Genomic DNA, 14,714 nt, shown 5'->3' with positions numbered 1-14,714 from the left:
TGGCAGATGGAAGTCAGCCAGTGGATGCTGGACAGCTGAGGGCAAGAGATGAGGCCACGGCAGACCCACTCAAACAGGGCAGCGGGTCAGTGTCAACAACCTGTGACTTTCTCCTAGTTCTGGGCTGAGATGAGAGGAGGTTGAGAGCCCAGAGGCTGGGATCCAGAGGTGAGGTCAGAACCCCAAAGCCTCTTTGCAGCCTGGCATTCTGCAGCAAGACCACATACATCTCTTCTAACAATTTTCTCTTCTGCCAACAGAGGAGGGAACACCTTCCTCCAGGGACAGTTGCAATATTAAAGACCATATTGCAAGTGACACACTAACACAGTGCCTGATGCACAGGGAGGGATCACAGACTGATATATGCTCGTGATTGTTATCTGCAAGTTGTTCTAGGAAGTGTCTGGGGAGCTAGGAAGAGGAAGATAGAGGGGTGGGCAGTGGGGGATGTAAGCCTCTTAAGGTCATATTAGTTACTTTAAAAATAACCACCTTGTTATTTTGGATCAAGAGCTTTTAAACGATGTATGCTAAGCTGTCCTACAGGACCTCTTCCATGGAAACTAATTAAACAATCTAGAATGTGCTGTAATGAATGGTTTTCAAGTGAAGACATACGTAAGGATGAATGAGAAAGGATTCCGAGTTAATGAGCTCCACAGATATCGGCCCAATCAGTTCTGGGAAGGAGCTATTCCCAGAAGAGAAAGGCCGTTCTCTTGACGGTGCCAGGATTCATTTAGGCCAGTGGCGTGCAAGCAGGCACACCTACGTGGGAAAAAAGTTCACGCTCTGATGACTGTGCAGTTTATTCAGACAGATGTGCTACCTCGCTGGCTTGTGGAATTAAGGAGTGTGTGTGTGCGCGCATGTGTGTGCGCATATGTGCATGTGAGAGTGTGTGTTTGTGCACACATGATATCTCAACGGCTGCTCTGGGTCAGGGGCTTTGGTCACTGCCAAAGCCTTTCACAAGAAGCCAGGGAGGGGCACGGAGCCTCGGCGTGCTGATGCAATGCCAGTTTCAAACGTCCTGCATCTGTGCAGGCGTAAGAAATCAGACTTGTTTTCCCTGAAATTGAGGAGCACGTGCACTAATGGCTCCCCCGCATCCACCTCATCTCGGGATGACGCCTCCCTCCAGACCTGTCTCCCTCATCACAGCTAGCCTTTTCCAAGTCCCAGAAAATGATGAGAAAAAAAAAAAAAGAAGAAGAAAAAAAATGCCTTTAGCTAGGCAGAACAGGTCATTTGTCTTTTGGCTCATTTTGTGTTTCTGCATAAATCCTGCATCAGCCTGTTCCTGCTCCCACTTGCCAGTGAGCAGTTTTTAATTATCAGGGAAATGGTATTTTGTGCAATGAATCACCAGACAGTGAACAAGGAATTCAAGTCAGATGTGGAGTCAGGCACAGCCAAACATTTGGAGACAGGGCTCAGAAAATGCTCTCAGATTGTTGAGTGTTGGGGAAATAATATTAATGGCCGTTATAATAATATCAGATGTAATATAGCTCTACAATGTGAGACTTTTTATAATGCTCTGCACAATGCTTCCTATTATTATTAGTCTTAATAATCTATATTTATAATATTTTATAGTTCCTGGTTATTTTCATTATTTTTAACATGGGTTACATACCTTTGGCACAAAAATAGTAAACTGACTGATGGTGCCGAGAGAGAGAAAAAATCTTCAATTTTATGATCGTCTAGTTTACTAATTTCTATTGAAGATCTGATTTGCCGATACGTTTGTTCTTTGATCTCAAAACTCATTTATGCCAAAGCTTTAAAAGACCATCATCCCAGGAGATCTGCAAAATCTTAAACATGAACCAAGCCTTTAAATGTATTAGGTTTGGGGAGAAATGATTTGGCTACCACCCAGAGCCTTCTTGCTTGGCATGGAGCAGTCCTTGAAGCAGAAGAAACTCCTGGCCGTTGTCGGAGACCTTGCATCAGTAGGTCAGGGTGCTCCCAAAAGGGAAGAGACTGGGACAAATTCTCACTGCTGGAAATCATTAGGGTGCATCTAAAAAGTCAGCTAGGGATGTTTACAAGTGCCAGGGTCTCAGGGCAGAATAGCACGGGCCAGGAAAGGGACAGTCCTGAACAGTAGGTGACATTTGGGTATGAAAAACGAAGGAGAAGATGGAAGGCTGCCATTCAGCCCTCTCGCAAATTGAAAAAGTACAAAATCAGTTCCAAGGACATCTTGTGGGTCCATGGAGCTCACAACTGCCTGTGAGGGAGGCTTCAAGGGCGCCCGGAGAAGCCCAGTGCTCCCCATCCCTGGAGCCTACAGCCAGGTCCCGGAGCTAGTGCATTAGCTTGTTTCCAGCTGTCGGTATCTCATGTCCCAGGAGGTTTGAGGGAGCCATGGGAAGTGGGAGTCTGCCTCCTCGTTCCCCATTCTGGATCCAAGGCAGACTTTGTCATATCTGTGACTCACCTAAATTTGGTCCAGATATCTAAGCACAAGAGAGAAGCTGTTTAGAGATCAGCACCTGAATTCCGGTCCCGGGGAGGGACCTCATCCAGTCCCCTGCCTCAGGACGTTGATTGCCCCTCATTTTCTCAAAGTGGACAAGACACCCAAGTAGCACCGTGCTAGGGGCTGTGGCAGCTACGAAGAAGACAACACTCATGGAGTTCCCTGAGACACGGAATAACTGGAGAACAGAGCCGGAGAGTTTGGAATGAGGATCCCACATCTGGAAACAAGCTGTAAATGCTGCAGAAACCAGAGAAGATGGAAGACAATGGACACCAGTCTTCAAGGTCAGAGTCCTAGAAGGACAAGTGATGTGGTCCTTCATCGGAGGGGGAGAAGGCTGAAGCTCAGAGACACCTGCCCTTGCATGAGTGAAGAGAGTGTGGCCAGCTTGAACGTGGAAAGCAGCAGGGTCTGAGGTGGACCAGCGCTGATTTGCTAGCATGGGAGGGACTTGACCACCAAACAACGGCATTGGGATTGATGCCATCGGACACACAGAGCTGACAAGTGTTCCAGCAGCAGGGAAGGGATGTACTGAGAGGAAGGCATCGGGGAGTTCATTTCGCAGGCAGCCTGCAGCATTCACACGCACTGCTGTGGGGAAGGGGCTGGGGGCTGAGAAAACAGCTCTGGGGTGGCCGCTGTAATGAAGGTGCAGAGTTTTCAACCAGAGCACCACAGTGACAACAGCAAAAGAGGCAAGAGAAATTTCAGAGGAAGAACTGACAGCACATGGTGAGCAATTAAAGATGAGGAATTACGGAGGGACCAGAAGAATCCAAATCGGTGCCAAGGCCTCCAGAATCCTGCTCCTATGAACCAGGTAATGGACTTTGGGAAGGAAACCCTATTGTCGGGGAAGTTTGCACACATGGTGTTAAATTTTGAATGCACAGGTGAAATGTGCAAGTGCCTAGAAGCCAGTCCGGAAACTCAGGATGGAAACAGAGCTGAAAGACTGGATCTGGAGATGTGGATGTGGAAGACACATGAATGGGAGTTGAAGCTGTGGATGTGAAGGGCTGAGGACTCAGTTCCTTAGATTAAAGCTACAGGAAAGGCTCTAAAAAGTTTGCTTTGCCTGCTTCTTAGGGCCAAGACCGGAGCAATGGGTGGTTGTCTTTTTCTATAAAAAATTGGAGGTGCTGGGTGCTCAGCCAGGGATAGAGGATGAATCCAAGAGGGGGAGCCCCAGGGTGGAGGAAAAGCACTGAGTCTGAGGAAGACTGTTCTTCCACCTTCTGTTTGGGGTTTTCACCACACTTTAAAATTTGTTCTTAAAACCGCAGCTACTGTCTACCACGTGTCTCCAGAAGAAGGCAAGTGGGCCACAGGCTCCTTGCTATTGAGGAAGATATTTCAGGAGAAGAAGTTTAGTATCTCCCTGCTTCCTGGGTATCAATTGACCAGAACAGGCAGGTCCTTCCAGTCAAGGCCCACTGTTTCTGGGCAACTGGCACCCTGCCAGGAAGCTGAGGACAACAGTGAAGGAGCCAGGGACTCGTAGAGTTAACCTAGTTTTTAGAGACTCTGGCTTGGAGCCAGCAGCCGACACACGGGTGAATCTAGCTCATTAAATTTATTTGACATTTAATAAGCACCCACTGAACACTCAGCCACCTTTTGCACCTGGGGGCCTCTCCTCCTCTTCCCACAGGCCCTCATTTACTCCTGCTCAGTGACTAACGCTGCTGTTACCTCCAGGAGAAGCAGCCAAAATTTCCCCGGTCTGTCCCCCTCGTCCCGGCACACCTGTCCTTCACCCTGGTGTCCAAGGTGATTTCCAATGGACAGGATGCTGTGTCCTCTGCAGTTCAAAAACATCCCTGCTACACAGAGTCAAGAAAGCCGGGTGTGGAATCTCGGACCTAGATGTGTTTCTGGGTCGCATCAAGTCCAATCTCCTCCCTAAAGCAGGAATCCTCTGTACAGCATCCTTCACTGACAGCTGTCTCTGCAAGAGCAGAGGGCTCACCTCCCTCCCCACAAGCAGCCAGACTCTGTGTTGACAGTTCCAGTTTTGGGGGGCAGTGTTCTCGCACTGAATCAAAGTCTGCCTCCTTTGATCTTTCACTGACAGTTCCATTTAACCTCACAAACGCAGCAACTGCATGATGGTGTCACGCCTAATGGTGACCCCCAGGTCCCTGCCTGCATTTCTCTGGCACCAAACTGGCTGGTATCTCTGGGGTAGCAGGTCAGGACTTGGCACCCTCCATAGGCAGGCTGCCTTGCTGACAAAGTCCTTCTTGACGGGGGGACCCCAAGAGCCAAGAACATCCCTCTAGACGTGTTCTTACCAGCACAGAGGACAGCACGTCTGTGTATTACCTCCTCTGATCTGAACTGTCATTGCGACCACAAAGGCAGACAGGCCTGAATTTAAAACTTTGATTCTTGCAAATCACTAATTCCAAGACTCTGAACAAACAGGTTACTTGGCCTCTTTGAGGCTCTGTTTCCTCATACGCAAAATCTACTTTATTGGACAGTTACGAGGATTAAATTAGTTACCTTAAAGTGACTGTGCTTAACATAGTAACTGCTCAAAACTGGAGGATTTTAGTAGTATTATTCTGCATCAGTAAGAGTGCATAGCTTTTTAATCAGCTATTTATACACTCTTGTTAAGCATGTGATACCTAATGTAAATACCTAAACTCTTTCCAATAAAGATAGCAAGTCAGGTCTCCAACTTTTCATTCTGCTTTATTCTTGTTTGAACCTCAACACTAGATTCCAGATTTATCCCTCTAAAATTTTGTCTCGCAGATTTCAAATTAGCATTCAAGGCTGTGGTACCGCTCTGAATTTCGATTCTGTCTTCTGTGGTGTTACTTCTGCTACCCAACTGTTACCTCCAAACTCGATAAGCATTCCTCGGCTTGCACCTGACTCATGAATTTAAAAAACAATCAAACAAACAAAGAGATTGAATTGGACAAGGATTGAAATAAAACGGGGGACTTCCTTCCTGGCTGACAGAGTCACTAACCCACTTTCTGCGGCTGTGAAGGCAAGCTCTGTACCCACTGCACAACGCTCTCCCGTAGGAGAGCATCAAATAGTTTTGCCAAAATAAAAATGCACTACATACGCAATTCCTGGCTAATTTCCTAAATTCATAACCCTAGGAAATGAGATGAGGTCCCCAGAACTTTTTTTAATAATCCTATGTTCATTCTCAGGGATCACTGAATTCAGTTTTAAATGCCCAGAATCCATCTGCCTCCAGTCTCCTCAAGCTTTTGGCCGGGATCAAGCTCATACTCCCGTTCTGTGGTCCCTGTGTCCTGTCCTCTTGTCCTGTGTGAAAATTAGAGTGTTTTCCAGTCTTAGGGTCTTCGGAGACATAGCCCATTTGTTTTTGCTTTTCTCAAAGCTTAACAAAAGAGACTCTGCGATTATAGTTGCAGTTGCCTGTGACATGGAGATGATGCTGTTAGGGTCACTTTCTGAAAGCCCTTGGCCCCTCACCAAGCCCTTACCTTCTTCTCTCCCCGCCCCTGCCTACTCCATCCATCTCAGAAATCAGTGCAGTGTCCACCACCATCAAGGGAGTAGTTATCCAAGCCCCATAAGTACCTGGTAACATTTCCCAAATGGAGAATCAACTGGAACTTTACTAGAGATAGATTCCCCAGCCTACCCTCAGCCACCTGGATCATCCCATCCACGCAATTTTTAGTCAGCCAGCTCCTTCTGAAAACTGGTCCGTGGAACCCATGAGAACACACCGTCTGTCTACCTCTTATGGGGCCCGGGAGACCCCCGCCCCCAACCCACCCTCCCATGAACATGGACCACAGACTCCCAGGCGCTTCATCCCAGCATCCAGCACCATGTGCACACAGTATCTCTTCCCAGATTGCCTTCCCTCCAGTTTCTGTCACCCAAATCCAAGTCCCCCTTTACAAGTCGGTTCTCTGTGCTCCAGGTGCAGAGGGGGGATGTAAGCCAGTGCCCTAGAGGGCCCTTGGTATTCTCAAACTGACCTGATCTGCCAAGTCTCGATGGGCTAGAGAAAGTATTATGTTTACCAACATTTCTGTTATGTCTCCTTCAGCCTTTGCATCAGCTTGAAAGGCGGGTCTGGGAGGGCAGGGGTTGCCAACCTCTGTACAGTGCCCTGAGAGCCCTGCCTGCGGGGAAGAGAGTCAGGGGCCCCTTGGATACTGATATGTGAGGCTGGGGAGCTGCTGCAGCTTCTCTGTTACTCCCAGGGCAGGAAGTGCTTGGTTCTCCAGGTTACTGCCCACATCCCACAGTGAGGAGCATGCCTGTGAATGGCCCAGAAATGCTTATACGCACACATTCAGATCCGGCATTATCCGCCTTTCTGCCTCCTGCACTGCGACCCAGAGGGGGACCAACAAACCACCAACCGGAACTCCTGGGGTTAGTCCTCAGCCCATTTTTGACTTGCTTCTGGCCTTCAGGCATGGGCCTCTGAGATAGGGAAAGGCCCTGGGCTCTGCAGGCAGGTGTAGAGAGGGTGCAGTCCACCTCTGCTACCCATGAGCCACGAGATCTGGCAAAGTCATTTCATCTCCCAAGATCAATGCCCACCCCCTAGAGGGTGTGTCAGGGCTGAAGGAGTTGAGATGAGCTACCAGAATAAAGTTCCCAACGCATGTCGCAGAAAAGGCTTTCCAGAACAAATTATTCCTACCCTCCCCAGTCTCGGGCCAGGCCCATCTTCCATCAGAGCCTTGGGTTTCCTCTTTTGCGATACATGTGCCATGTCCTTTGACTGCAATTCTCCAACAATAATAGCTTTAGTCAGAGGGACAGATGTCCACAGGAGAAGATGTACTAGTGCGATTCAATGCACAGGACTATGAGTTTAGAGAACCTGGATGCAAAGAGGAACCAGGGTTTCAGGGACTGGAGAAAAAGAGCATGCATGTGAATAGAAGGAAAAAGCATTTATAAAAGAACTGAATTAAAAAGAAGACAGACTTCTAAGGCAGCTGAGGGAGTGAACTCTGATCTGTGAAGAACTCTGTGTCCCCAAGTCCCTGGGGGTGGAGACCACACAGCTTGTCAACACTGTGTAATCAGATGTCCTACTGGTTGCAGCAAGGCCATTACTACTGTAGACTGAGTGTTGGTTTCCATGTGGACCCTGGGAACCAGGGAAGCTTCCTCCTGGTGGCCTTAGAGAGGACAGTCCCCTAGAAGGGGGCTGTGAGCGCTTTGGAAGTATGTATGTGGGTGCCGCGTGGTGGCCCAGCAAAGCCGGCCCCTCCAGAGCAGGAGAGTGGTCAGATCTCAGGTTGAAGGGGCCCGAAAGGCAGCAAGTTGCACCCTGACCTGATGCTCAGGGACTCTCTGTACCCCAACGAAGGGGTCATGACAAGGCTGCCTTTGAAAAGGGGAGCTCCCTCCAAGGGCACCCCACTCTCACCTTTGGGCATCTCTAGTCTTTAAGACGGTATCCCTCCTTCTGAACCCCATTTTGTGTCCTCGCCTTTCAGGTCGACAAGATCATCTTTAAAAGTTTCATCCAAAGAGTTCAGAGGACACCAAATCTGAAATAGACTTTTAGTGACTCTCAATATGGCCGGAGGTCAGCCCAGAGCAGGGACGCAGGGCAACAGAGAAGGCCCTCCAGGTCATTCTGATGCACCCTGGAGGGGGCACCGTCCCTTGAGAATCATAACTAAATCCCAGTCTCTGTTTTCCAGCTGGGGAAGCTAAGGGCCTGCCTAGAAGGGCAAATGCACAAGTTAGTGTAAGTAAAAACATCTGCAGATTTTGCAGTGAGGTGCAGAGTCAGGACAGAGGAAAAGAGAGAGAACAGTTTAAGGTGTTTCCTCTAAAACCAGGGAGGTCTGCTTAAAACGGAGGCCAGGGTGGCCTGCTGTCAGGGAAGAAAGGGAGGTAAATGGGACTCTGAGTGTCGCAGGAGCTGTGCCTGTAGCCTTAGAAAGGGGCGGCTCTCGCAACGCCCCCCTCCACTTTGTGCTGATGACTATGGGGGCTGCCTGGACCACCTTGGGAGAGTCCCAGTGCCTCAGCCGGTGCCGAGCCCACAGCGGCTTCCCAGCCATGACCACAGAACAGCAGCGCAGCTGCCAGGGGCTTGGTCCTCTACAGACCCTTGGCAGGTTCTTGGTCTTGGACTGAAAATCCCCGGAGGAACAAAGCCATACCTATAGAGTGGCCAGGGTGCAGCCCAGCCCCCACTGGCCTTGGCCAGGCAAGAACACGGGCTCCTTGGCCGTGAAGCTGCCATGAGAGGTCGGGCATCACTCCCCACCTTAGGTAACCTCGGGTGAGAACTTTTGTCTTGGAGCCCGTTCTGCTCCCACAACCGCCGAGTGATGGCGTGCTTAGGTTTCCATGCTCACCGCCCAGTGAACGGGAAGAGGGGGCTGGTCCTGCCACAGCAGGATGGAGGTGACACACGGCTCACGGAGGCAGCCTGTGACAGAGAGGGCGCAGCACCAAGGGCGGGGGCAGGTTTCTGAGGGCGTCTGCAGAATTCACAAGGAGTTATTTGGAAACAGAACATGTCTGCTGTCAGGACCTCAGCGTTCTGCTTTCTGGAGGCAGGAGGTGGCCCGGCTGACCGAGCGGGACCTTTTCAGATCCTGCCGTGTTGTAATTACACAGCTAAAAGAATAATTCTGACACAGGACTTTACGTCGTACGTGGGTTGGGGGGGAATCGTAGTTCTAAAAATATTATATATACGTTTTCAGAAGAAGAGAGGAATAGATAATGAGTGAGAAGAACTTTTAAAGGTATTGCTCGAAAGAGAATACTTGGGAGATAGCCCAACACTTTGGCCTCTTGGGCTCCGCTATCTTTTTTAATTCCCTACATTCGTGTTCTCTGGCTTATCTGTGAATTTAGTTAACACACATTCCCCAGCCGCTCCATTGGATAAGATAAGGCAGAAGATGTTAATAGAGAGCCCTCCATCTTTTCCCACTGAGTCTGATTTCAGGATTCATTGACTTGCTAAACCCAATCTTTCCCCTGCAGTCCGTGTCCCACTTGGGCTTATCAGTGCAGAAGATAATCTACCTGCTGGGCATCCACTGAGCGCCCACGAAGGGCGGACACAGATAGGGTGGGCAGCCTTGGGCCCTGGGGACCCAGCCACTGGGCACTGGGGGTGGGAAGAGGGCCGGCAGTTGGGACCGGCCGGTCTGGCTCTAAGGAGCGCTCCAAGCACTCAGCCGCTTGACTCAGTGGTTCTCCGGGGCTCAGGCAGTGGGTGTCTGCTTTCTACTCACCTCGGCCTGTGCTGTAATGCTGGAGTTTATCGCTGTACACAGCTTCCTTGCTGTAAGCCCGTTTCCTGTGGATACAAGGGGCAGAAGCTCTCTCAGCCGGGGTGCACCCCACCACTCTGCGCCCGGGACCTCCACCCGGGCCTCCAGTCCTGACAGGGGCTCAGCCAGACATCTCTTAGCATTGGGAACTGCAACTCTCACTTTAAGTGGAGCTCCTGTTGCGGCCAGCGTTCTGGCTCAACCACCACCGTGGGCAGCTAGGTCTGTTTTCAAGTCAAGGTCTTTCAGAGGCTGGCAGGGCAGGGGGTTCTCCACCAGCGCTTGGTGCAGAGGCTCTGGAGGATGCCTACCAGCACTCTGGCCGCACTGCGGAGCTGCAGGTCCGGCTACAGGGCTGTGCGCAGCAGAATCCGTGCTAACCGCCCAAGGCGGCAGCAACAGTATTAAAAATTCACAAGGCCTTTGCACCGGCCCTGCTGCAGAACTTGCAGCTTGTCTTTTCCTCCTCGGCTCCACTCCTGCCCACCTGCCACTTTCCCTGTGCCGAAGGTCCTGTCTCTCCAGCCAGAGGATGGGCTACGGCACAGGGTGTGATACTCCAATGGGTCAAACACAATTTTATAACTGTCACTCCAAAAAAACCGCCCTGTGTGAGCAGGGGCTAAACGTCTTGGCTAAAATGAGGTTTGAGGACAAATGCTGTTTACTCAGAGCTTTGCCTGGCTCTTACAGAGGATTTTATCCCAGGCACAGAGAAAATAAACAATCTGGAGAATTCTAGGCTGCCTGTGGATGGAGATGGGGGTGATGATTGGGGTGATTTTGATGACACCATCAGGTGTGTCCCTGAATGGTCAGGCCCTGTCTTGTCTGCATGACCGGGGAAGGGCCCACAAGTGGGGGCTTCCTGGGTCTGAGGCGAGCAGGCAGGAGCCGGGGTGGAGGTCCTACCTGCTACAGACGATGGAGATGGCCACCAAGGACACCACGAACACCACCCCGGCCGCCGCCGAGCCAGCGATCAGGGGCAGCTGCTCCCGCAGCTCAGACTTGTAATCGTCTAGGTGAGAAAAAAAAGGCATTAGAACCTTTCTGTATGCCCTGTGCATAGGGCTGGTACTCAGTGATGACACCAAACACATCAGATACATAGACAGACGGATAGCCAGAGAAATAGATAGTTAGGGAGTTTCTGCGCTTCAGAGTAAGACTGACTCAAACAAAGGATACATCATTAAGTCACAAATAAAGACAACCAAAACCAAATGACAATGACAACACTAAAAGCAAAACAGCAATTACAGAAGATCTCAGGACATGGAGCTGATGACGTTTGTCCCAGAGCAGAGGTGACCCAGGTCTCCACGCCCTGATTCAGAAGGTCTCTCAAAGGTTTGCCAAGGACACGTCTAATGGCAGGGAAGGAAACCCTTGTTGAAGGACCTTCTCAAACCGAACGTTGCTGACATGCACTGGAGTAAACAGAGTCACCGAGCAGACCCCTCAGAGCATCTGCAGCCAGCCAGCACTGCACCAGGAGCTGCGGAGGGGGAAGGAACACCCAGAGACGGCCCCGCGGTCTCCACCTCAGACTCTAGAAGAATAGGATCCAGGCTTTTCTCCAGTGTTGGAACCAGGCTGTATTACACAGGGGAGTGGGTGCCGGTGGGTCACAGAGACGGACAGAGCTCACCCAAACCCTGGCTCTCCCCGCGGGGAAGCCTGTGATCTTGGACAAAGCTTTCAGTCCCTCTGACTCTCAGACTCCTTCTCTGTTAAAATACATGTTTTAATCAAATCATGTGACACCTATTTCACAGTGTCTGACCTAGCACAGATGTCCCGAACACTAATTCTCTTCCTTAATCTACATAAACCACTCTGCCCAGTGGCCTGTTAGTATCCTTGTGGTTACTCACACCCGGGGAGTCAAGGAGTCAGTATCTAATGTTCAGGACTGGGACGTATGCAAGCCAAGCTATGTATGTTCTGTTACAAGTAGGGTTGCCAGATATAGCAAAGAAAAATACAGAATAGAAGTATCTGGGATACTTACACTAAAGCAGTATTTGCTGTTTACCTGAAATTCACATTTAACTGGCCATCCTGTGTTTTATCTGGCCACCCTCATGACAGTTCCTCTAGAAGTGAGGCTCCCTGTGCCTGAGCCTGACTGTAGGACCCATTCCTGCTCAAATCTGCTGAATCTAGAACCTCCGTGTGTTTACCAAGCACTCTGGGTGGTTCTTATGTGCCCCAGTGTTTGGGAACCATGCTTCAACGCTGTGGGTGGAGGAGGAGACTTCTAAAGACAAGGATGTTGTTCTTCAAGCCTCCCAGTCTCTAGAAATCAATTTTAAAGACTAAAGGTAGAGTTTCAGTTTCCCTCTGCTGAGAGCTTTTTGTAACACGTGTGCTTAAAAAATTAATTTGGAAGAGAAAAAAAAGAAACGGAAGTGAGGAGTCCAAATAGATTAAAAACTTCCTAAGCCATGTGACCTTCAGGCTTTCAAACTGATTTTTAAAGAGCCAGAGGCTTCGAGAGCCAACATCGTTGAGTTTAGAAGTCTCCTTCTCCACCCATAGAGTTGAAGGATGGTTCTCCACCATCGGGACGCGTAAGAACCACCTGGAGTGCTTAGAAAACATGGTAAACCGTGGTAAACCTTGGTAAGCCCTGCTGTATAAATGGCTTAAAAAAATTAGGCGGCCAAGTCAAAGGTAAGCAGGCTGTAGCTGAGAGCAGCCCAGGGACCACAGCGGCTCTGGTCCATGTGGAGGTCACCTGCCCAAAGCGTGGTCACTGACCCTGGGTGGGACCCACAGGTCCCCCCACCCCAGTGACCCTATCACTGACCAACCTTCAGACTCACCTTTGTGCTGCAGAGAGACCAGAAGCCTCGGTGAATATAATTACTACTGATGTGGGAACCTCAGTCATGAAGACAAACACTCTAGAATTTGGCCACTTACCAGAACTCTCTCACATCCGGCCCCTCTTGGGTTTACAAAACTTAACTGCCAAATGTAAAAGGAATAGCCTTCTTGGGAGAAATTTGTTACTTCTTGATTTGTCTAGCAGAATTGCCAAGAGACCAGTGCTCAGAGCATGCTGAGTTTTGGGCTTTTAATCCTGTGTGTTTCCTGATGTCAAAGTGCCCATAAATCTAGAAGGTAAGTGAGGTGCTAAGAGGGTGACAGAGTCTTTACGGAACAGAAGACAGCCTGTGTTCGCTTCCTACCAGCTGCCTTATTAATCTGAGTCAACTGGTTCACCTTTCTACCCTAGCTCACCGCCTCAAAATACGAGCAAAACCGCCCCTAAGTAAACTCAGCACCAGTTGCAAACTCTAATTCTAGAGGCCAGACAGCTCACATCAAAGCATCCAGGCTCAGACCCCTGGGTAAGCCCTGCACGGGGCAGCAAGCCCCCAGCTCAGAGCCCAGTCCTCACACCAGAACACCCAACAGCCCTGGCTCCTCTTACAATTTTTCACAACGAAATGGATATCACAATTTTGACATGAAATCATCTGATTTTCCAATCTTTCTGGTGAATTTTTAAATTGTTTAAATATATGAGTCAGGAAGGGATAAATTGGGACTTCGAGATTTGCAGATACTAACAACTATATGTAAAATAAATAAATGACAAGTTTCTGCTGTACAGCACAGGGAACTCTATTCAATATCTTGTAGTAACCTATAATGAAAAAGAATAAGAAAACAAATATATGTACATATATGGATGACTGAACCATCATGCTGTACACCAGAAATTGACATGGCATTGTAAACTGACTATACTTCAATTATATATACATATGTATATAAAATATAAATCAATATAAAACCTCCAGCCCTATCAAGTTACATTGGAGAGCACTGGCCTAAAATAAAATGTTTTATAAAGGCAGCTGGTTTTCTATATGATTTAAGTAATAAAGGAAAAACTAAAGGCTTTCAACTGGGAAGCTGGAAACAGACTGACATTTGGGAAATGATCAGAAATAAGTCATCAATGAAGAAATAAATATGGAGAAACAGGTAAATAGACAGTAGATAGATAAATGAACATACACTCTGTGGTCAGTGGCTAACAGAGACAGACACCCACACGCAATGCTGAGGGAAGTCAGATTTTCATAACAACTAAAGGGGGTGGTCTCAGAGGACTGGGGAGATTGTTATAACAGGAAACTAATAAACCCCAAAGGTGGAAGCATTTTTGGTGACAGACTGTCTGGCCTTGGGGATCATTTGGAAAACAGTGGCCATCTCTCTGGCTACAATGAAGCAGGGCCTTCTGGGGGTCACCCCATGAAGCTGCTTCAAATATTCCGAGATGCGTGAGACAGCCACTCCCCAAATTGTGTCTCTCTGCTTTCTTCCTGGCAACCTTGGCTCGTGCAGTGAGGCTGTGCGCTCAGCTCCCAGCCCCGAGAGCAGAGGCGTGAAGTGGGAGTGAGGGTGAAACCACAGAGGCACCAACAGAGGCATATTCTTCAGTTATGTGTGGGTCTCACTGCTGTGCGAACGCAGGTCCACACTTGGGGGCCTCTCTGCGCGTGTGTGTTGCAGACAGCCTTTCCAGCGACCCCATGAGATGTTGAGAAATGGTAGAAGAGGGTATAGCTCAGTGGTAGAGCACGTGCTTAACATGCACAAGGTCCTGGGTTCAATCCCCAGTACCTCCATTAGAATAAAAAAAACTTAATAATAAATAAATAGACCTAATTACTGTCCCCCACAAATAAAGATGTTGAGAAACGGGCCAGACTTCAGACAGACATCCTGCCCAGTGAGTTAAGCAAATCTACAGGGCCCTATTGAGGATGAACCCTTCTGAGAGAACTCCACAGGAATCTAGTTAGAGGCTAGCATTTTCGCTGTGAGCACAGCTTCTTAGGTCCTGCTTCTCCTCCCCAAATGCTTGCCCCATGCCCAGGTCACCGGGCTTC

The 14,714-nt window shown here is 49.2% G+C and overlaps 1 protein-coding gene and 1 non-coding gene across 3 annotated transcripts in view; one reads left to right on the top strand and one right to left on the bottom strand.

The window, feature by feature from the left end:
• EPHB1 (EPH receptor B1) overlaps positions 1 to 14,714 on the bottom strand; it is a 408,729-nt gene that overhangs the window by 66,890 nt on the left and 327,125 nt on the right. For both annotated transcript variants that reach the window (XM_031439520.2, XM_010975520.3), the window contains 2 exons: positions 10,705 to 10,813; positions 9,754 to 9,818 (listed from right to left, as the gene is read on the bottom strand). In XM_031439520.2, the coding sequence (XP_031295380.1) occupies positions 9,754 to 9,818; positions 10,705 to 10,813 (174 nt within the window). The remainder of the gene's footprint in view (positions 1 to 9,753; positions 9,819 to 10,704; positions 10,814 to 14,714) is intronic.
• On the top strand, positions 14,379 to 14,450 carry TRNAV-AAC (transfer RNA valine (anticodon AAC)). The gene has a single exon. It is a non-coding gene; the product is annotated as a tRNA-Val (tRNA).

The sequence above is a fragment of the Camelus dromedarius genome, chromosome 2 (assembly GCF_036321535.1).
Source record: "Camelus dromedarius isolate mCamDro1 chromosome 2, mCamDro1.pat, whole genome shotgun sequence".
Lineage (NCBI taxonomy): Eukaryota > Metazoa > Chordata > Mammalia > Artiodactyla > Camelidae > Camelus > Camelus dromedarius.
The sequence above is the reverse complement of the archived record's forward strand: the minus strand, read 5'-3'. Positions and strand labels throughout refer to the sequence as shown.